Genomic DNA, 22,299 nt, shown 5'->3' with positions numbered 1-22,299 from the left:
AAAAAAAATACATACAAATTATTATTAGTAAAGAGTTGTTACTTTTTTTATTTCCTTTTGCAAAATTAAATTTATATATTGAAAATATGCAGATTTAAAAATTTGGTTTTAATTAAAATTTATTAACTCACTTTGAATTAAGATATAATTTTGTAAACAAAATTGAAATAGTGTGTACTGTACTTTTATAAAATTTATTAAATAACAGTGAGATTTTGTTAATGTATTAAAATAAATTTATTTATTTTTAGGTTTCATTTGAAGAGTTTAAACTTCAGTTTTCACAGATATATGAACAATATGAGCAAAGACGTTCTGATCATATTACAGATCCTGCTATTCGTAAACAAAAACCTATTAGTACTATTTCTGGATTAGATAATGATAATCATTCATTAAATGCAACTAATCTCTCCAAAAATGAAAATCCTATGATTGAGAGTGAGTATGATATAAATGAAGGTTCTGTAATTCATTCAACAAATAGAAATGTGGACCTAAAGAAAAATAATAATGTAATTTTAAATAAACCAGAAAGGATTATTACTAATGATGATCATTCAGTGTCTGATAATAGCATAACTATTACAGGAAATGAAAAAAATAATGTGAATTCTAATCATATAAAAGAAATCAATGTAAATGAAGGAAGTTCAAACAAATCTACTGACAATAAAACTGTTGATGCTAATTTAATTCATAGTAAATCTTCACTTCATGACAAAATAATTAAGTCAGACGATAGCATTAAGACAAGTAACTCTAAGAATGAAGTTCCTATTTCTACGGATGATGTATCCAATGATAACATTTGTAATAAATCACAAGAAATGATATTGGTTAACAATAAAACAGAAAATGTTTTAGATAAGCTACCAGTTAGTGATAATGAAACAGAAAAATCAAAGTTAGATATTAATTCAAATGAATCATCTAGTACTTTTCCCATTCAGGATTCTGTATTAGAGAAGGAACAAAAACAGACAAAAGATGAACTTTCAGTTTTAGTGGATAATGACAAAGAAAATCCTACAAAGTTTTCTGAAAATAAAGATATTATTTCTCAGGAAGATGTAAATATTAAACACATTAGTTGTGATGAAAAAGAAGAAAACTCTAAGAATGCTTTATATTCTAACAATGAAGATGAGATAGTGCAAAATACTTCTGAAATTAATATGTTTTGTTCAAACAAAAATACTATAGATAAATTAAATGATAGCAATGATGATGATAATTTAATAAGTGTAACATCTAAAGAAAATATAGAAATTGATGAAAAAGCAGTTGAAGATACAATGATAACTGAAAAAGTAGTGAATGAACAATGTATTGAAACAATAGAACATATTAAGCAGACAATAGAAAAAAATGATGATAATACATTAGAAGTAACATCATATTATGTGAAAGAAAATAATGATAAAGGAGAATCAGATAATTTTGAGGATTGTCAAAATAACAAAATTAATTTGGATGAAGAAGTAAGTTTAGAAGAGTTACCAAAATCTGAAATAATTGTAGCTACTTATCAATCTGTAGAACAAGAATTGTGCAATAAATTAGAATCAGAAAAAACATTTGAAGAAAAGATTATTTCATCAGAGAATAATAAGATTAATGAATTAGGCAAAGAAAACACCGAAGAAGAATCATCATTAAGCGAGTCACCTATAAAATCAGAAATAAGTGAAGAAACACCTTCTAATACTGGTTCAGATGCTACTAAACAAGATTCTCCAGAATGTGATAAAAGTGAAAAGATAGACGATAAAGATTTTGATGAATATGAAACTGAAGAAAAAAATACAGAAATAAGTACAATTGAAGGCCATTTTCAAAAAGAACGTAAATTACTTGGAGATGTCGTTGAAAATAATATTGATGGTCAAAGTGATGGATCATATCTACATAAATCTACAGAATATGAAGAAGAAAAAAATAACATTGATTTATCAAATGATGAAATAAGAAAAAAGGAAGAAAAATTGAATAATACAAATAAAATTAAAATGAATAATAATGCATCTACAGATATAGCAGATATAGCACCTTGTCGACGATCACGCAGTGCAACTGGTTCACGTAAGAATGCATCGACACAACTTCAAAGACCAAAATCCGCTACTTTTTCTATAGGACAACGGCCGAGTAATACTGGAAATAACAGTCGTCAGATGTTTAATAGTGGTCCTACTAGGCCGCCATTTCGTATACCAGAATTTCGTTGGTCCATCATTCATCAACGTTTATTATCAGACTTACTTTTTTCATTAGAAACTGATATTCAAGTATGGAGAAGGTAGTTCATATTTATTGTTTATATACTTATTCTTGTATTTGTATTTTGACATTTTATTTATTTTTTTTTTTTTGCAGTCACACAACTAAAACTGTTATAGATTTTGTTAATAGCAGTGAAAATGCTATTTTTGTCATTAATACTGTTCATTTAATATCTCAACTAGCAGATAATATAATTATTGCTTGTGGAGGATTATTACCTTTGCTGGCATCAGCTACATCACCAAATGTAAGTTGAAAATGAATTAAATTTTATAATTATTGTATTATTTAGTAAAGCATAGATTCAGTGACAACTTTATGAAGAAGAAATAAAGTAAAAATGAACAAAACAAACAAAATAACTGGAAAATATAAAATTAAAATTTAGTCATAAATAAAAAGAAAATACTAATACAATAAATTGAAATTGAATATTTTGGTTTTGATATCAACCACAAATTTGATAGGGGGCTAGTGTTATATATTCAAGCATTTTTTAAGTGAAATATAGATTTTTATATGCTTGCACCTACAAGATAGTACTGTGTCTTTAGTTAGTTTCAAGCATAATTTACCTGAATAGTAATGTTTGTTTTTAAAATTGGCTGATTTGTAATGAAAACCAACTTGAATTTACTATAAAAAGGCAATTCAATAATTAATTATTGGAAATTATTCTATAATTTATTGAAATTTCCTCTCAGTTATAATTAGAAATCAGTAATAAATATAGATTGCAAATTAAAACAATAGATTTAAAAAAAAATAATTTTATGTTATATAGAAAGAGATATGGTCTTTTATTTGATATTTAAATATACAGTAGAGCGTCATTTATCTGAATCAATTGGGTATTGGGGTTGTTCAAATAACTGATTTTTCGGATAACCGATTATATGCAAAAAAATATATTAACATATTTAAATTTTTCTTTGTTGCATGTCACTTCTGTTGAATTTTCATTGATTTTAAGCCTAACAAAAATTTTTATAATAATAATCATGGCTATTGTATCGTTAAAAATTATTTCTTTATTTTGTACAAACAAAATAAATATATTGAAAAATATAAAAACAAAAAAAATTATACTTTAGAAGTTAATCTAGTATCAAAAACGTTTGATTTAGCATGACACAGTCTGACTGGAAAGCTTTCGGTTAACCGACGTTTCGGTTGATCGGCTTTCAGATAAACGACGCTCTACAGTACATATAGACAAATTTCACCTATATTAGAATTATTTTCAGCATTATGTAAAATGAAAACAAAAGAAAAATTTGTTTTTTTTAAATTTTATTTGTGATTTCTTTTTATATACCGGTGTCCCTTGATTAATACAATTAATAATCCTTTGATGTTACCAAGTATATCAAAATCATGTTAATTAAATATTATAATCAATAGTAAAAATTATAATTTGTCCACATAATTGATTACCTTATTAATAAATTTGCTGATATGGTGCTGTACTCTTTTAGGAAAAAATAAAAATGAATGAAAAGTAAATGTTTATAAATAGTTGTACTTGCTTTAATTACTGTTGATAGAGAAAAAGTTATCAAGAATTGAACAATGTTAGTTTTTATCTTAACAACATAAATTCTATTATAACAAGTAAAATGTATTTCTAGACCTTGGCAAACAAGCATGTTTTGTCAATGGGCTATAAAATTTGCAAATGACATAATTTGTAAATTCAGTAGAACAATTGGAGTTTGTAATACATCTATTTTTAATTCTGACAAGGAAGTAACTGGCTGGCTCTCTGGTTCTGGGAGCATGGCTGCATCATGAAAGGAATGATATCATCAAACTTACTACTTTCTTTCTCTAAGTCAGAAAACACTTCTCAAGGCTTGCATGTGCTTTGCTTAGTAAATTTTAAGGCATGTTAATTTAACCTCTTGTCACTTATGTAAAGGAATTGTCACAATTTATTTTGCAGCATTAATCAAATCCTGTGTTAAGCAAAACTGCATAATCAAGGAATAACTGTATTCAAAATTTTTGCTTAATGGTTCATTCATTGGAAATTATCAAATTAGTAATGCTTTTGAATTTCTCTAAATTTTATTGGTTAATTGTATTCACAAATTTGCTATTTTTCATTTAAATTGATATAATATCTCTATCTACAAAAATAAATATATAAAATTACATATGAAATCAAATGATTATTAGAAGTTTTTCTTATTAAACTGTATTTTATCAAAAAAAAATCAATAATTTAATAATTTGTTACTAAAATAAATCATCTATTAATTGTTAAATGATTTAGATTAATTAAGTTAGAAACTTATAATTAATGTAAGTTAAAATTAGCTAATTGATTTTTAAAAATAGAAAAATATATAATAATAGCATAAATTACTGATTCTAAATCTGAAAATTATTATTTTGTGTCATACTCAGTTTTGCATGCAAGTTTATCTTCTGTTTTGAACATGTCTATTTTCATTTGAAAAAAATTCAGATTCAAAAATATGGTTTTTTAGTATTAAAAAAATTGTTTCTGAAAATAAATAAATTGTTTTTATTTATTAGTTTAACATTTTTCATCATTTATTATTTCATTACAAAGAATTGATGGAATTAACTAATTTAATATGTCTAAAATAAATGCTTTTTTTTTCGAAATCTGTCTTTAGTGAAATCTGAAGTTATGTAATTTATTTTCACAGAATATATGTGTAACACGTGTGTATGCAAATTCATTATTTATGCTTTTTTTAATTTTTTATCATTAATGAACAATTGAACCATAATTTATCATATTTTATTGCTTAAAGAAAATTCTAAAACATTTTGAAAATTTTTGTGTATTGCAATAATTTTTCTTTTTATTTTAAAAAGTTATTAAGTTTTGTTGATATTTATTTCAATATTTAAGATTTATTGAACTAAAAGACAATATAAATGTTTAAAAAAAACTATTATTTTTTTTAAAGCATGAACTAGATGTTATAGAACCAACACAGGGTATGTCTATAGAAGTAGCTGTTGCTTTTTTACAGCGTCTTGTCAATATGACAGACGTATTGGTATTTGCTTCATCATTAAGTTTCAATGAGCTTGAAGCAGAAAAAAATATGTCCAATGGTGGTATTCTTCGTCAATGCTTAAGACTTGGTAAGTTTTAATAATAGTTAAACTTTTCTCAATTATTTAATTTATATAAAAACTTTATATAAATGTTAGGTTTAAATTGCTGAAAATATATAATAGTTATCTTCAAAATGTAATATTTTGTTTTTATATATGACTGTTATATACGGGGAGGTGCAAAAGTAGGTACACAGTTAGAATCTGTGAAATACAAATGTTTGACGTTCATTATTATTATTTTTATCTTTTATTAGTTCATATTCCTTATTTCTGATTTAATTTTTACATAAAAATAAATGCTTTTTCTTTCTATTTTCTTCCTGTATGTTTTTTTTTCCATAACAATAACTGTGTACCTACTTTTGCACCTCACTGTATTAATACGGTAGACTTATTTTACAGTGATCCTTAGTTTAGCGACTCATCACAATATTACAATCAATAGAGAAGATCCTAATTGATCTCTCATAAACCTAATTCTATTTTATTATCAATATTAACAACCCTGCAAATGGTCGAAATCTCATCATAACAACTTTTGAACATTGAATCAACAAATGTGGAAGTGAAAAATGAACAGCTGTTTTAGGTGAAAATATGCCTTAACATTTAAAAAATATTTTAAAATCAAATTTATATTTATTATACATTAAAATAAAAATACTGTATAAATAAATAATTTTGATAACAAATTAAATGAAAGAAAGTACCATATATAAATGTGAATATCTGTTACAATTTCATCCAAGATAAGATGACAATTTCAATAATAATAATAAAGTGTATATACATTTTTAGAAATTATTAGCTGTCATTTGATTTATTTTAATTTTTTTAATTTGATTGTTATTTAATTGTTTTGTTTGGTGTCACGACTTGGTAAATTTATAGACACTTGGCAAATTCATCTATTTAATCCATAATCTTTACAGAGACACATTTTGGGCTTTCGCCCCTCTTCAGTCTGTTACGTAATATACATATGTTGTATCTGGTGGGCATCTGTCCAGCATTTTCCGCACTACGTCTTTCCACTTACTTTCCCCTCCCTGCTAACTTGACTTCTTTCCCCGCATGTCTCACAGCGTGTAACTTCTCCCTCCCAGAATGCTGCACACAGCCACGCCTACAACTGTATAAATATACTTTTTAAGATATTCTATTTAATAGTTGTAACCAGCTTTTATGAATTTCTATGCTTAGGTTCTTGTTAATATTATTTTTGTCTGAAGTAATTTCATAGCTTTCTTTAAATTTTCTTTTGTACCAATTTTTTTTTTTGTGTACTATTTTAACATCAGTTTAACATGGTGGTATTCTTTGTCAATGCTTAAGACTTGGTAAGTTTTAATAATAGTTAAACTTTTCTCAATTATTTAATTTATATATTATATGCTCAACATTGCACAACTCATATGCTGCACTTATGAGTTGTGCAATGTTCGTAAAAAACAGAGTTTATTAGAATATCTTAAAAAGTATATTTATACAGTTGTAGGCATGGCTGTGTGCAGCATTCTGGGAGGGAGAAGTTGACTGCTTTCCCGCATGTCTCACAGCATGTAACTTCTCCCTCCCAGAATGCTGCACACAGCCATGCCTACAACTGTATAAATATACTTTTTAAGATATTCTAATAAACTCTGTTTTTTACGAACATTGCACAACTCATAAGTGCAGCATATGAGTTGTGCAATGTTGAGCATATAATATATAAATTAAATAATTGAGAAAAGTTTAACTATTATTAAAACTTACCAAGTCTTAAGCATTGACAAAGAATACCACCATGTTAAACTGATGTTAAAATAGTACACAAAAAAAAAAATTGGTACAAAAGAAAATTTAAAGAAAGCTATGAAATTACTTCAGACAAAAATAATATTAACAAGAACCTAAGCATAGAAATTCATAAAAGCTGGTTACAACTATTAAATAGAATATCTTAAAAAGTATATTTATACAGTTGTAGGCGTGGCTGTGTGCAGCATTCTGGGAGGGAGAAGTTACACGCTGTGAGACATGCGGGGAAGCAGTCAAGTTAGCAGGGAGGGGAAAGTAAGTGGAAAGACGTAGTGCGGAAAATGCTGGACAGATGCCCACCAGATACAACATATGTATATTACATAACAGACTGAAGAGGGGCGAAAGCCCAAAATGCGTCTCTGTAAAGATTATGGATTAAATAGATGAATTTGCCAAGTGTCTATAAATTTACCAAGTCATGACACCAAACAAAACAAGAAAAAGAAGACACGGTTTCAACAAAACAAATAAACAATGTTATTTAATTATTAAAACAATTTATATTGTGGTATTTTTCTTTATTTTTAAATTAATTTTTAAAATTTACTTTAAAAAATATAATTTTAAAAGATAGTTTTTTTTTATGTTTTGGTATATTTTTCATATGTAGACACAAAACTGTATGGCATAATTGGCATCTTCTCACTATAACTGGAAGTATATTTGGAAAATTTGATATGACATTAATGTCTATTTTCAACAGATCCCTTAAAAAGCTTGCTATAAACAAAGTGTAGCAACCTCTGTAACTATGTTTGCTTTGAATTATATGATATAATGTTAATTTCTACATGTAGCTTATATACTGATGTGGTGTTCTATAAAAGTGAGGCAGTATGGTCCGCGAATGAAACGTACAGAAAGGACTCTGCAATGACTACCATAATAGACAATGTCCCTTTATTCCACTTAGAACAAATAAGGTTTTTTTTTTTTTTTAAGGAATCCCAACTGATTTTTATGACTTACAATTGAGGTGTTTCACACAGGGGACTCTTGTCCCTAAAAAGCACAATGGGGTGTTATTTTTCTAGTGCATAACAATCAGTCCCTCGTAATCGCGTGACTAACCTAACTTAAATCTAGCTTAAATCTAACTTAATATTAAGGAAAAATAAGAAAGATAGGATAGCGGGAAGGTAGAAGAAATGAAGGGATGATTTGCCCGGAGTTTTCTCTTTCTTCAGCGGATACGTACTTTGTGTAGGATCTGGGTTCGACGATAGTGGCTTTCTTCACTATCCTTTCTTCTCTCAATTATCGGGGTTCTCCAATATGCCGGTCTCTATATTTTGGTTCCTCACTAGACTATTGCAAACTTCTTTCCTCTCTCGAAAATCACGATCAAGCTTTTCTCTTTTCATCAGACTCTCTTCTTGTCTAGTCGAAAAGTGACCCCTCTCTTAGCCACTTTTTCCCCAGGCCACACTACCTGCTATTGTCTCTGTCGATTCTCAGAACGGCTAATCCAGCCCCAAGGCAATAACGGTCATCTTGGAAAGTTTAAGAAAGAATAGACAAAGGAAAAAGAGGAAATTGCAAAAATAAGATAGGATTATAACTATATACAATAAAATATATATATATACAATATGGCCAATGGTCACACTGATATCTTTCATCAGTTATCTAAAACTAAGCATTCAAATTATGTTGTGTATAAATATTAAAATTAGCATCAATATGAAACAAAACACAAATTTTGAAGATGGTAATTACATTAGATTTTCTCTTTGATTTAAAGTTAAATATAATATGCAGATAGAATGCAGCAAACCAGTTCAGTTTTTAATATATATTATGAACTAATTATGCAGTTAATCAATTATTGATGTTGACTTTTTCTTTTTGAATTTTATTGCAGCACAAAAATACATTAAAAATTATTAAATTTAAATGCATTAAATGATTAAAATGTTTTAATACTTCTTTGTGAATGTATTGGTTTAGACAAGTAATGAAAATAGAAATAAGAACTTGAAAGTAATTAGAGACTTTAAATGAAGATTATTTTAATATAAAATGATCTTTATTTAAAGCTTTTTGCATGATTTTATTTCAGTGGTCTCTAGGTGAAAGACTTAGAGGACCAAGATAAAGTAACTTTCACTACTATTGCTATATACTTAATCTAGGTTTCAAAATGTGAAAATAGTTGATCATCCCTAGAATATAGGTAACACAATTATAGTACAGATCAGAAAAAAATGATAGAAAACAGGAGCTCGTTGAAAAGATTTTTAAAAAAATATCATTTAAAAAATATATCTTCAGATTTAAATATTTTCTAAATTTTATTATATTAATATATTTTTTAATAATTTATATTTATGTGCAATATTCACAGTGTGTACAGCAGCAGTAAGAAATTGTCTGGAATGTAGAGAGCGTAGCCGTCCACAAACACCTGTTATTTCTCATTCTGGACCTTCAACTAATAAAGAAATTTCTAGACAAACACCTATTCAAGCTTTAATTGGAGGTGTACAACCATCTGCTAAGGTATGGCTAACTCAGAATAATATGAAAATTTTTTCTGTAGCAGGTCAATAATTTGATATTTGTAGAAGTTAAAAATTTTGTACATAATACAGAATGGTTAGGAAATTTTTATAAACATACTTGACTTTTATTGTCTGATACTTAAGATAATTTGGCTATAGATATTATCTGATTATTAGGTAATTTTTTTTTATTGACTTTTCTAAAGATTGTAATTATCATAGTTAAGTTTTAATTTTTAACTGCTTAAGACAGATAATGGTTAATTGTGTGATAGTGTTATATAATTATATATAAAAATTATCATAATTAATCTTTATCTTTTTGAATTTTACACCTTTTGACAATTAACAGTTATTTGTTTTCTTGTTGCCTTATTATACAAGCCAATATACTGATTTTTAAATTGGTGACTGATTTTTATTATTCATAATTGTATAATTATTTTCATAACTATATATAATTATATAATTTTTTTGATATCAAAAGCTTATTAGTGTCAATACAATTCATTCACTACACATTTACACTAATAGGTTCAAACTAGTTTAATATACATATACAGTAATAATACATAAAATTTTTATTAAATTTTCTTTAGTAGCTGTATTTTATGTTTATCAGGTGGTAGTCTCTTTAATCCGAATAACGGTAGACTGTCTCACAGCTAAACAGGTTTAATAACTCTTTTATTGGCTTTTTAACATATGCATTTTGAATGAAGAACTTCATATAACCTCCTCAGTGCTTTAAGTTCTTCATATATGAAGAACTTAAAGGAGGAGGGATCAGGACTTAAACACTGATCCGAAATGCATATGTTAAAAAGCCAATAAAAGAGTTATTAAACCTGTTTAGCTGTGAGACAGTCTATCGTTATTCGGATTAAAGAGACTACCACCTGATAAATACATAAAATTATGTGCAATATGTATGGATGTTATTTTACTTACTTATATGTATCATTTTACTTTGTTTAGTTACCTTATGACATATTGAAACGTAGAAGAGTGTCTACTATTGTGCACACAATTATTTTCAAATAATTTATGGAATTCAAAATAATGTGGTCTGTGAACCTCCATTACCCCACTAAATAGTCATTTAGTGGGGGTAATGGAGAAATGAAATGTGTTGATGAGGGTTGTAGGAAAGTTAGAAACAATGTGATAAAGGTGATGTTGATACACTGAAATGAGATTGGAGAATTGGAGTCTCTCTCTTTTATGAAGAATTTGAAAAAATAATTTGATGGTTAAGTTTTCTAAATAACTGATCTTTAGTTGTATTTTTTGAATGGTTGTAATTGGAGTTTGAATTTTACATTACTATGGAAAATTGTAGGAGCTATTTTGAATTTTAAAAGGTGTTTGAAGAACAGCTTTGAAAGTTTGTATTTTGGACCATTGCCATTAGTTAGAATATTTCAAAAAACTGAAATTTTGTACTGACTATTTGTAGTTGTTGGTTTATAATGTGTTGTATGGTTCTGCTGAAGATGGGATGATTATCTCCAGAAACATTTTATAAGTAAAGTTCTTGTAGGCTCCTTGAATAAGGTTTGATATTACGTGTGTTAATATGGACATGGAGTTGTTGTTGACTAGTTACCTTGAAATTAAAAATATCTTTAATTTGTTGGAAGAAATATTTAGTTGGTCAATTAACCAACTAAACTAGTTTTGGGAGACCACTGATAGATTATTACATTATTCATGTAAAATACATAGAATATTTGGGATCAGATTAGTATTTGAGTTTGAGAAAAGTGATATTCATTTATTTCTATTTTTGACCAATAGATCTAAAAAAAATTTTACAGAATTAACAATAGTTATATTACAAATAATTTAATAATTTAAAATATAAAAACATTTAAAAGTTACTATAATTTAATTCATAAATACAGCAGATTCCTTTTTGGCTTTCTTAAAATGAGCCAGTTTATATCCCATAAATTCAGTACCATAAATTGAAGTTATGGGAATACAGTTTTAACTATATTGTATCAAAAGATGTCAAAAAATATTGCATGCCATATAATTATTTTATTTACTTATTAAATTTACAATAATCACAAAAGAGAGAGTTTTAAAGCAAATGTGCACTATATTATGTTGTTTAATGTTTCTGCCTTAATTTTTTTAATAAAAGTTTTTATTAAATCTTTTAGAATATTGTGGAAAATTTAGCAGGACAAAATAGTCCTGTCAGAGATCCAGAGAAATTACTTCAAGACATGGATGTTAATCGTTTGAGAGCTGTTATATATAGAGATGTGGTGAGTAAACTCAAAATTAAAATTTTTTGATTTTGATTGTTTGTCAGTGTTCTTATTATGAGGTTGTTTTGAAAAGTTTTGTCTCCCATATGATAATTTCAGTAATATGCAAGATACACGAATTGTATGCCTTCTGGAAGCTTGGAATGTCTTCTACCAGGAGTGTCATTATTTTTTCACATAGTCACCATCCCTGTACACATACACATGTACAGTAAATATACCAGTGTTAGACAAGTTGTTGCATCCCATTAGCAAAGAAATTGAGTGTTTTTTCTCCTGGCACCAGTGATGCACATCTGCTTGCACCTCTGTGTCACTGGTGTAATGGTGCACTTTTTAGGTATTCTTTAAGATTCAGAAAGAGAAAAAAGTAGCTAGGTGCAAAATCTTATGAAATTTGAGATGTTGCAATGCATCCTGCATTTGTCAATTCATATGTGGCTGAGCATCACCATGGTGAAGAATTTTATCTATGCTAGGATGAATTTGCAGAAGCTGTGTGCAGAGTTTCTCCAATATTTTTGTATAGTGATTGGAGTTGACAGAGTTGCTGTGCTCAAAAAGTTCTGTATGGACTATGCTGTCTTAGTCCCAAAACATAATCATCAACACTTTCCCTGCTGAAGTGGCAACTTGGAAGCTTTTCAAGGGAGGTGAGTTCTTATGCCTGTACTCCATTGACTGCCACTTCTTTTTCAGGTCTTGTCACCTGTGACAATCCAGTAAAGCAAAGCATTGCCTGAGCATAATAAATAAGAAGCTTCTGACAAATCTGCTTTTGGTTTTGTTTTATTTTGGCATTTGTGGGACTCCTCATGCGTACAGTTTCTTATAGCCAAATATATCATGGATAACTTAATGGATTTGCTTAAGCAAAATCCCAACCATTGCCATGATGTCTTTCTGCTTGACACAGCAATTGGCATGAATGAGTTTATCCATGTGTACTTGTTGCTGTGCATTTATGGCTGTTATGGGTCATCTATTGGAGGCCTGATCATTCAGGCTCATCATGCCTTTCATACTCTTTACCCACCTGCTGAAATACTCAAATCCACCATAGACAGCACTTATTTTTGATGAATGTTGATGGACATACAATCCTCTGCCATGAGGAATTCAATAATAATACATTCTTTCAATTGCACATCTATATGTGTTACCATGTTTCTTATTATTCTGTGCATGTGTGACATTGCAGGTGAATGCCACTAGGTGCCATGATAGTCAATGAATTGAGGATTATTTTCATACTAGTTTTATATGTCTTAGATGTTGCATAGGAGACAGAATTTTTCAGAATGGCTTTATATTACAAACTAAAAAAATACAAATATCAATATTATAATTTATGATTTATGCATTTATATTATACATTTATGACTAAGAATATTTTAAGTTATACAGTGTTGTTGTTGATATCCTGCTCTTAGTTATATTAGCTTTAATATAGCCTAAAAATAATGTAATGATTTAGGTTGGTGTCAAGCATAATTTCTATTGAGTTTACAAATTGAATTACAAGATTCTAAATTTTTATAAGCCAATTCTGTTAAGACACTTATAAACCAAAATAATTTTATATGTAAGCAACTTTACACTTTAAAAAAAGTTTTTATTCTTAATTAATGATGTAGTTTCATAATTATGACTTTATTATATTTACATGAGATAGATTGTAGGTAAATGTTAAGTAATTTTAAAAATAAAATTTACTTTGTATTTTTAACACATTGTTTAATATGAAATAAATAAAATATTAATAAAATTTTTAAATATAAAAAAAAATTCATTTTTATTTAATATAATGATACTTTAATATTTTATTTTACAGGATGAAACTAAACAAGCCCAATTTTTAGCTCTAGCAGTTGTTTATTTTATATCTGTTCTTATGGTATCTAAATACAGAGATATTCTGGAGCCTCCATCAACTACTACAAATGTGTCATCTACAGCAAGTCTATCTGCTCATCAAAATAGTGTTACAACACCTGCAACTTCTATTCCTTCCTTGTCCTCTGGTCCCAATTCCAAACCAGGTAGTAGAAGTTTGTCCTATATTCCTAACCTTCGTGAAATTTGCATAATTCCTCCCAAAAATGAAAGTTGTGAATATATATTGCCTACTCAAAGAATTTTTACTATTTCATCTCCAACCAGGGGTTTAGTAAAAAATAATTTTGAAAATTATCATAATAACCCATTTTATTTGCCTGTTTTTCCAAAATTATCAGATACTATTTCACCATATTATTTATCCACTTATCATTTCTATATTTTTCCTGAAATTAATAAATTAAATGCTTTCAAATTACATCAGGAAGGAGAAAATGTTGAAAAGTCTTTTAATAACAGTAATCCATTAAAGATTTCAATTCATGGTGAGAATCAAATTCTATTTTATAATATAAATTAGTAATGCAAAAATTAATTGAAAGTAATTTTATACTATTTGAAACAATATCAGTTTTTTGAATTGATCTTTGTGTTCATTATTGAAAAGCAGTACAAGCAGTGTAATTGATAACATAACTGCACAACAAGCAGGAGTTACTGGTTTGAGTCTTTTTTATCAGATAAAGTTTTTTTTTCTAGAAAATCCAAATTATAAATAGTGACCTAAGTGATAAGAAGTTAGTGACCTATCTATGTTTAGGCCAAATTATGTAATTAATTATTTAATAATTAGGTCAATAATAACCTGCAAATAATCCAGTTTCAGTTATTTAATCATTTGATACATTTATAACAATTAATAAATATTACAACAATGTTTTCAATTTGTGTTTTCAGTCTATTTTTCTATTAAGCATATTTTTACAAGTTTATGATGATATAATAATCAGTATACTGTATACTGTATTGCTATATATTAATTTTCTGACCAGTAATCCACCTAAATATGAAATTACAGTCTTAAAGACAGATTGTGATAAAGAGATTCGCTGTTTAAGAGATTTAGTGACACTTCGGGGTCACAGGAACCTTTCCTTTGCAAGTAGTCTCGTGGGGACTTGGAGCAAGAGAACAGTGGAAGAAGTTAAGAGAGAGACAACCCAGAAGTGATTCAGTCTACTATTAAATTACTATTAAAACAACAAATATTTATTTAACATTAGAGAATAATAGCTAATACCTGACACATTTATCAGTAAATGCTTATTGCACATTTCATCTATCTTTCAAAAGAAAGTTTACAATAAAGTTGTGCATGAACTGCCAAATACCTGGAGTGTTTTGGAGTCTTTGCTCAGCTATAGTTTCCTTTCTTTGGAAAAAATAGTCTTTCACAACACAGTTCTCATCAGTGAGACTGAAGACAGTTCTGGGAATGTTATACATGATCAAGGCAGGATTAAGATGTATCCAAATAGAGATTCCACATGTGTTGCAAACACACCAAAAAGGCAAACTTTGGAGGAGAGGAACCCACTTTTTCCACAAGTAATCTCTTTTTATCAGCTGGTGGTCATCTCCAACTCCTTGATTCTTGACCAAATTTTGTAAAATTTATTGAGAAGCTTGCTTGTTGTCCAATTTGAAATTTTATGCAAACTTCCCTGAATGAGTTGACCCAAAGGAAGACATCATTTTAAACAGAAGCAAAGTCAAAGATAAGATCTTATGAACATCTCTATTGAATTCAATCCTTTTAAGTTTTTTTTTCAAAATATTAATACAAATAATATTTTATATAAAAACAAGTTCTGGATTCTCACACACACAATCATAAATGTATTGTATTCAGCATTATTCATTCTACTTGCAAATTTATTCATGAACAGAAATGAAATAACTCTGTGTTTGGTACATTGCACAGGAGCTTGAAATTCTGCTATTTTTTCCAAAACATGCTTTGTGATTCAATTTCACACTGAACATTGAATTAAATGGCCTAGGGTTTTTATCATCAGTATTATATTTTTATCTCCACTTCAATAAAAATATTGCCAAGTGGCAATTTTGGCACTATGCAGTGCAACTCCTGAAAATAAATGCAAATGCTACTTTTTTAATTTCAGTAAATTTGTCAATAAATTTTGTATTTGGTAGTATCTATTATTTATATATTACACTGTTTTGTTTCATTATAGTAAATTCTTTGAGTAAAAAAGAAAGAAAATAGAGAGAAGTTTGTTGAAAGCATAAAATGATTTAATTTTTATTAATTTCTTAAACTTTTTATTAGCAAATATATAACAAATTATTATACAAAAAATATTGTTTATTATATTGAGTTTATACATTATAGAATTTTGATATATATTTTAAATTTTAGTTAATGAATTCAGATAATAACATTAAGATAGAATACTTAATGAATCATCAGACATCTGATGCTGAGAAATGTTTATTAAAGCATCAGGTGTTTGATGATTCATTAAATATTTTAAAGAGCTGAGTATGATATTTAGTTAGTTAAGATAGAATTTTTAAAATAATAATTTTTATATCTTGATAGCTGCTTAAGGAATTTGAAATAATTATTTTAATGTTATTGTAATTAATTTTGGGGTTTAAAATTGTTTTTATTATTAATATATATTTTTTATAGGAGAAAGTGTAGATTGTGCCAAAAGTGATAATTTAGCAATATCTCAAGAGACAAAAGAACAAGATGATGAGATAATTATTGTGGAGGATACCGATTCAAGTATTTTAGCACATCTTCATTCATCTAGTGCCACACCATCGGTAAGTAAAATTAATTTAAATCGTTGCATATTTTTAATATTAGCAAATTTAAAATTTATTACATTAGTAAGGGTCCATAAATATAAATAAGCCCAAAATTTTTTTAAAAGAGTAAGTACCTTTATTCAAAATGCTCGACTTATCTTCATATATTAAGTGCATAATAATAAAATAGAACTTTTATTTATTTATTGATATTTTTATCTTCAATTTTAATTAATAAAAATATGAATATCTTTTATTAATTAATCTTTTATCTTTATTGTCTTCAGAAATATTATTTTTCTCATACAAAGTACATTAATGATCTAAGTACTTTGAAGGATAGCTATACTACTTAGTCAAATGTATTTTATTGATTAAAAATTTTTCGAGACACTTTGCATATCATCATCAAAAAGAACACTTACGACAGTTTTAAATATAGAACAAATGAATATGTTTTAATAACTTGCAATAGATTCAAACATAGAGCTCATTTAACTTTTAAAAACTTTGTTTAAAAATAAAATATATTTCAAATCTTTAAAAAAAATAAAACATTAACTAAATAACAGTGTTGTCCAAACACAATTACAATTATCAATTTCTTTTTAACATAAATTACTGTAGATTCGTGTTCAAATTATGTGTCTATGGATCCCATGCTTTTTATGGTGACCAATCACCATCAAGAGCCACACCAATGGATCCAACTCAGTCCATTAGTGTTTATTATTTAAAACTGAGATAATTCAGATTTCAGATATAACATGGAAGCATAGGATTTCTAGCATTTTGGGTAATTTAAGTCAGAAAATGCTAACCAAATTAAGAAAACAATAGCCAAATTTCCTTAAGTCGTAAATCCATCTGGTCATTCTATATTATGTGTAGGAGAAAGCTTACTATCTGAAGTATGTTGATTCTAAAACAGGTTTTTAAGGAGTCCAACCATAGGTGTTGATCTGTAAGGGACATGCACCTTCAATATTTTTGCACTGGCAAATTGTTCTCCTTTCAATGTATATTTTTTATACCATACTACAAAAATTAGAAATAGAAATGAGTACTGTACACAACAGATACTTTATTTTTTATATCCATTAAAATCCTACAATGAAAATCTTTTCTTATTCATTGCTAAAAGTCTAAAACAAAATAATAAAACAACTTACTCATAAACATCAAATTTGATTTTAAACTTTCCAGGAAATTTCAAAAAATAGAAATGTCACCTAACACTTTTATATGGGAGAAGTAGTTGTATGCTTATGTCTTGCCTATGTGTTGTTGTTATTTTATAGTTTATCACTTTTGAAAATGTTGATTTTCAAACAGGAAGCATTGGCACTTATAGCCTGCCACACTAGTGTGTGCCATCACTGCTGATAAGTTTTAATTGGCACACATATCTGTGTTGAGTATTAAGCATGGCATATTATTTTGTTATCAAATTAGGCTTGTGGCAAAATAAGAGTGCCAGGAAGTTAGAATACTGGAATGCATAGTTTTTGAGAAATAGATGATTGTGTTTGGTGATTTGACTGGTGGCAGGTTAAACCCTACAGATTACCCATATGGATAGCTTAGCTTTATTCATCAATTGCAGAAAGTTATGATGAAGACATGAGATATAAAAGTTTCAAAAGCCTGTAGTTTTCCATCAAACTTTTTTTGGAACATGATAAGTGTGACCTTAGAGTTGGCACCTCTTTGATGCATCATCAGCAATGTTTCCTCTAAGCTGCACGGCCACACATGAGAATTTATGTGCCGCGCAGGCAAGCATGCACACTGATTTGAATTGTTATTTACTTAATTTCCTGAAGACAAAGTCCTTCCCAAAACGAGGGACCGCCGTTTTTATTGTGTTCCAGACATTACATTTTTGGCGACTGACCTTTCCTTTTAGGCTACTGGCCGCCAAACAGTCCTTTAAAAACACAAACATATATCTAATTAAAAATATAAACATTTTCAAAAAGACAGGAACTGGTAAAATACAGACGTCTTCTATTCTCCATTATACCTTCTTGGGGTTGTTTTGGCTTTTATCTACAACGAAATAGGCGCTGGTAAAATGTAGATGAGGAAAGCTGCCCCCTGGTGACGATACTTTAAAATTATATTTGTAAATCTTCGTCCGATGGCGAAGACGTCCGTATTTTACCAGTTCCTGTCTTTTTGAAAATGTTTATATTTTTAATTAGATATATGTTTGTGTTTTTAAAGGACTGTTTGGCGGCCAGTAGCCTAAAAGGAAAGGTCAGTCGCCAAAAATGTAATGTCTGGAACACAATAAAAAACAGCGGTCCCTCGTTTTGGGAAGGACTTTGTCTTCAGGAAATTAATTAATCATAATTATCGCCATCGGACGAAGATTTACAAATGTTATTTACTTATTTCTTACTCTGTCTGCAATATGATTATTGCTACGTATATTTCGATTAAATACATTAAATCATTGACAAAAGATAATGGCTGTACCAATTTGTAACGTCACCAAGTGTGAGGTTTGTTCAGTGATTTGATTCCTTTGGGTAAAAGGAGAAACTGCCACAGAAACTTACTGGTAACTTGTTTCTAATATGATGAAAATGTTATGAATAGGCAAAATGTAACATAATGGTGTTCTATAATACTGCATGATAATGCCCAACTGCACACTGCTCACATTACACAAGAATTGTTGCTGACATTCAACAATTCTTGTACCAAGAAATTATCACTTGTTTCTAAAGTTGAAGGAACATCTCTCTGAAAGAAGTTTGACAACAATGACAAGGTTCAAGATACAGTTATGAGAGCTGGCAGGAGATTTCTATGATGTTGGCATCAAGAAACTTATTTCTAGGTCCACCAAATTCATTGAGTGACTATGGTGACTATCCATGGTGACTATGTTAAAAAATGAACAAACATATGTTCTAAAGGTATTATAAGTCATTCAAAAATAAAATGCTTTAGAAATATTTTCTGGATTTTGTATCTTTACTTTAAGAATGTGTCTTGTACATGTGTTTATAATACAGTGGTTATATGGTGTTAAAAGTGATGCATTGATTAATTTAGCTGAGTAATCACAGTGACTAGTTCATCCTTATTAATATAATTTAGATAGTATTGATAAAAAGTTCTTACTTTTATGTATTAAAAAATGATTATATTTTGTTTTTTCTGTTAAAATAGTTAACAAAATCAGTTGTGAATCCACTTGAGGAAGAAAATGAACAAAATTCTGAAACTGAAAAGATTGATGATGACGACGACGATGATGATGAGGAAGGTGATGACGATGATGATGATGAAGGAGAAGGAGAAGGTGATGATAAAATAAATACAGTGACAAATGGAGAATTAATAGAAAACTGTAATGGTAGTCATGTTGTAGTTACAATCATTGATTCTTCAGTTGAAAAAGATTCTTCAACAGTTCCTGCATCTATATCTGTGAGTGAAAGTACTGAAATAACTCAATTTTCTGAACAAAAGGCAAATAGTGAGCTTATTACACAAAATGGAGTAACAAAAATTACAGATACAAATGAAAATTCACTAAATTTTAAACAAAATCGACCAGAAGATTTGCAGCTAAACACTTTGAATACTACTGATGGCCTTCATCTTCTAACACACTTATCTTCCAGGGAAGCCACACTCACACAAAAACTTGAAGCTGCTCTTGGAAGTGTTTGTCCATTATTAAGAGAAATAATGGTAGATTTTTCACCTTTTCTTTCACGCACATTAGTAGGTTCTCATGGACAAGATTTGTTAGTTGAAGGCAAAGGTAAATAGTTCATAAACTTTTAAAAAATTTTAAAATTAACAATAATAATAGTTAATTAAAACAAGATTTAAAAATAGGGATGAATTATTTTTGAATGATAATTACGCATTTAGTTTTTATTTTTTTAATTAATCTATGAATCTAATAGTTTATTTAGGCTATCATAAAGTTTATATGCTTTTATGCATAGTTTATATGCATTTTTTCAATGTAAAATCAAATTTTTATTATTATAGTGTATGTTACAAAACATAAAAAAAAATATATTAATGTTTATTTGTAGTCTAATAATTTCCAAGTTATAAGAATTTATTAAAAGTATATTGTTATTTCTTTTATTTTTTTAGTAAATTTTTATTCATAATGTAAGTAATAGAGCATATGAAAGCTAATAATTGCAACTTAAAACATTTATATTATAAATACTTTACAAAATAAATTTTTTTTAAATAAATGAGCAATTATTTATTGTGACATTGTCACAATGCCAGGCTACAATTTTTAATCATGTTTTTCATTTATTTAATTTAAAATATGCTTTCCACCTCAAATTAGTAGTGGCTTGCCCCTATACATCTTACTTTTCCTTTAACAATAGAGTCATGCCGATCATTTGTCTAACACCTTTTAGGGGAAAGTTTTTGAATTGAAATAACATGACTCAGTTTGTATATAGTTAATTGTGGCCTCCTGCCCCTAAAGTATCTGGTCTTGTCCTTCATCTAACTCTGTTCTTGAGATTAAGGAAAGACAGACAGACAGATGACAGTGGAAATTTATAGATGTACAATTTTTTCAAATTGTAGTCCAACAAGTTAAATTTAAAATGTAATATCCTTATTCTGATTCAACATATACAGGGTGTACAATAATTAACCCGTACAAGTTTTTTGTATCATAAATTTATTATAAGAAAGGAAAATTAGCAAAACAACAGCATATAACAGTGACAATACTTTACGTATTAATCAGATATTCAGCCAGTTTCAAAGTGGCCTTCTTTTGCTTTGATGCAGAGCCCCAAATGCGTTTTGAAATTCTCAGCAATGGGCCGCGCTCTTCTGGAGACAGTTTGTCTCACTCCCAGCGCAAGGATTGCTTCAGCGACTCCAAACTTTCATGGCGCTTAGAACAGGCCCTGGCCTCCAAAATGGACCACACACTGTAGTCCATTGGGTTCAGATTCGGCGAGTACGGTGGCCATTCCGCAGACGAGATGAAATCGGGAAAATGAGCCTTGCACACTCCTGAGTCTTCTTTGCCCTGTGTGTCGGTGCCGAGTCCTGCTGAAACGTCCATTTCGCACTGCCAAAATGCTGCTGAGCCCACAGAAGTACCACAGCCTCGAGAATGTCACGGTGGTACATATCTTGATTGATTTTGGCCCCTTGATCGACGAAAACAAGGGGTGTCTTGCCGCTCGCACAAATTCCGCCCCAAACCATGACTGACATTGGATTTTGTGATGTTCGATGACGGCTGAGCGTCCAGGAGCCCCCACGGACCAGTTCCTGTCGTTTCGATGGTTGTACGGAGAAAAGCTTCTCGTCTGTGAAGAGAATGCACTCCCATTGTCGACCTGCGGCCCGACGCTTGAGTTAACGGGATCTTTGGAGTCTCACGCACTTGTTTTCATCGGTGAGGAGCTGAACCTTTTGGAACTTGTAGGGCTTGAGTACGAGTTCCTTTTTCGCCATTAACCGCACCGATTCGCGATTGATTCTGATCTCACGAGCAATTTTTCTCATGGAGACCTTCGCATGTCAGTCAACTCGCTTTGTGATGATCTTGCGGTTCCTAGACGTGTTGACAGTGCGCTTTCTTCCACGTCCGGGACGGTCACCAT

At 28.9% G+C, this 22,299-nt stretch overlaps 1 protein-coding gene across 1 annotated transcript in view; it reads left to right on the top strand.

Annotated features, from left to right (window-relative positions):
• The window catches only part of rg (rugose), a 209,974-nt gene that overhangs the window by 96,780 nt on the left and 90,895 nt on the right, over window positions 1–22,299 (top strand). The window contains exons 24-31 of the mRNA XM_067286654.1: window positions 252–2,302; window positions 2,380–2,533; window positions 5,235–5,415; window positions 9,545–9,699; window positions 11,873–11,980; window positions 13,818–14,025; window positions 16,542–16,681; window positions 19,853–20,453. Coding sequence (XP_067142755.1) covers window positions 252–2,302; window positions 2,380–2,533; window positions 5,235–5,415; window positions 9,545–9,699; window positions 11,873–11,980; window positions 13,818–14,025; window positions 16,542–16,681; window positions 19,853–20,453 — 3,598 coding nt within the window. The remainder of the gene's footprint in view (window positions 1–251; window positions 2,303–2,379; window positions 2,534–5,234; window positions 5,416–9,544; window positions 9,700–11,872; window positions 11,981–13,817; window positions 14,026–16,541; window positions 16,682–19,852; window positions 20,454–22,299) is intronic.

This window comes from Centruroides vittatus, unplaced genomic scaffold (genome assembly GCF_030686945.1).
Source record: "Centruroides vittatus isolate TY-2023 unplaced genomic scaffold, ASM3068694v2 scaffold_386, whole genome shotgun sequence".
Taxonomy (NCBI): Eukaryota; Metazoa; Arthropoda; class Arachnida; order Scorpiones; family Buthidae; genus Centruroides; species Centruroides vittatus.
Note: the sequence above shows the minus strand (reverse complement) of the source record. Positions and strands in the feature narration are given on the sequence as shown.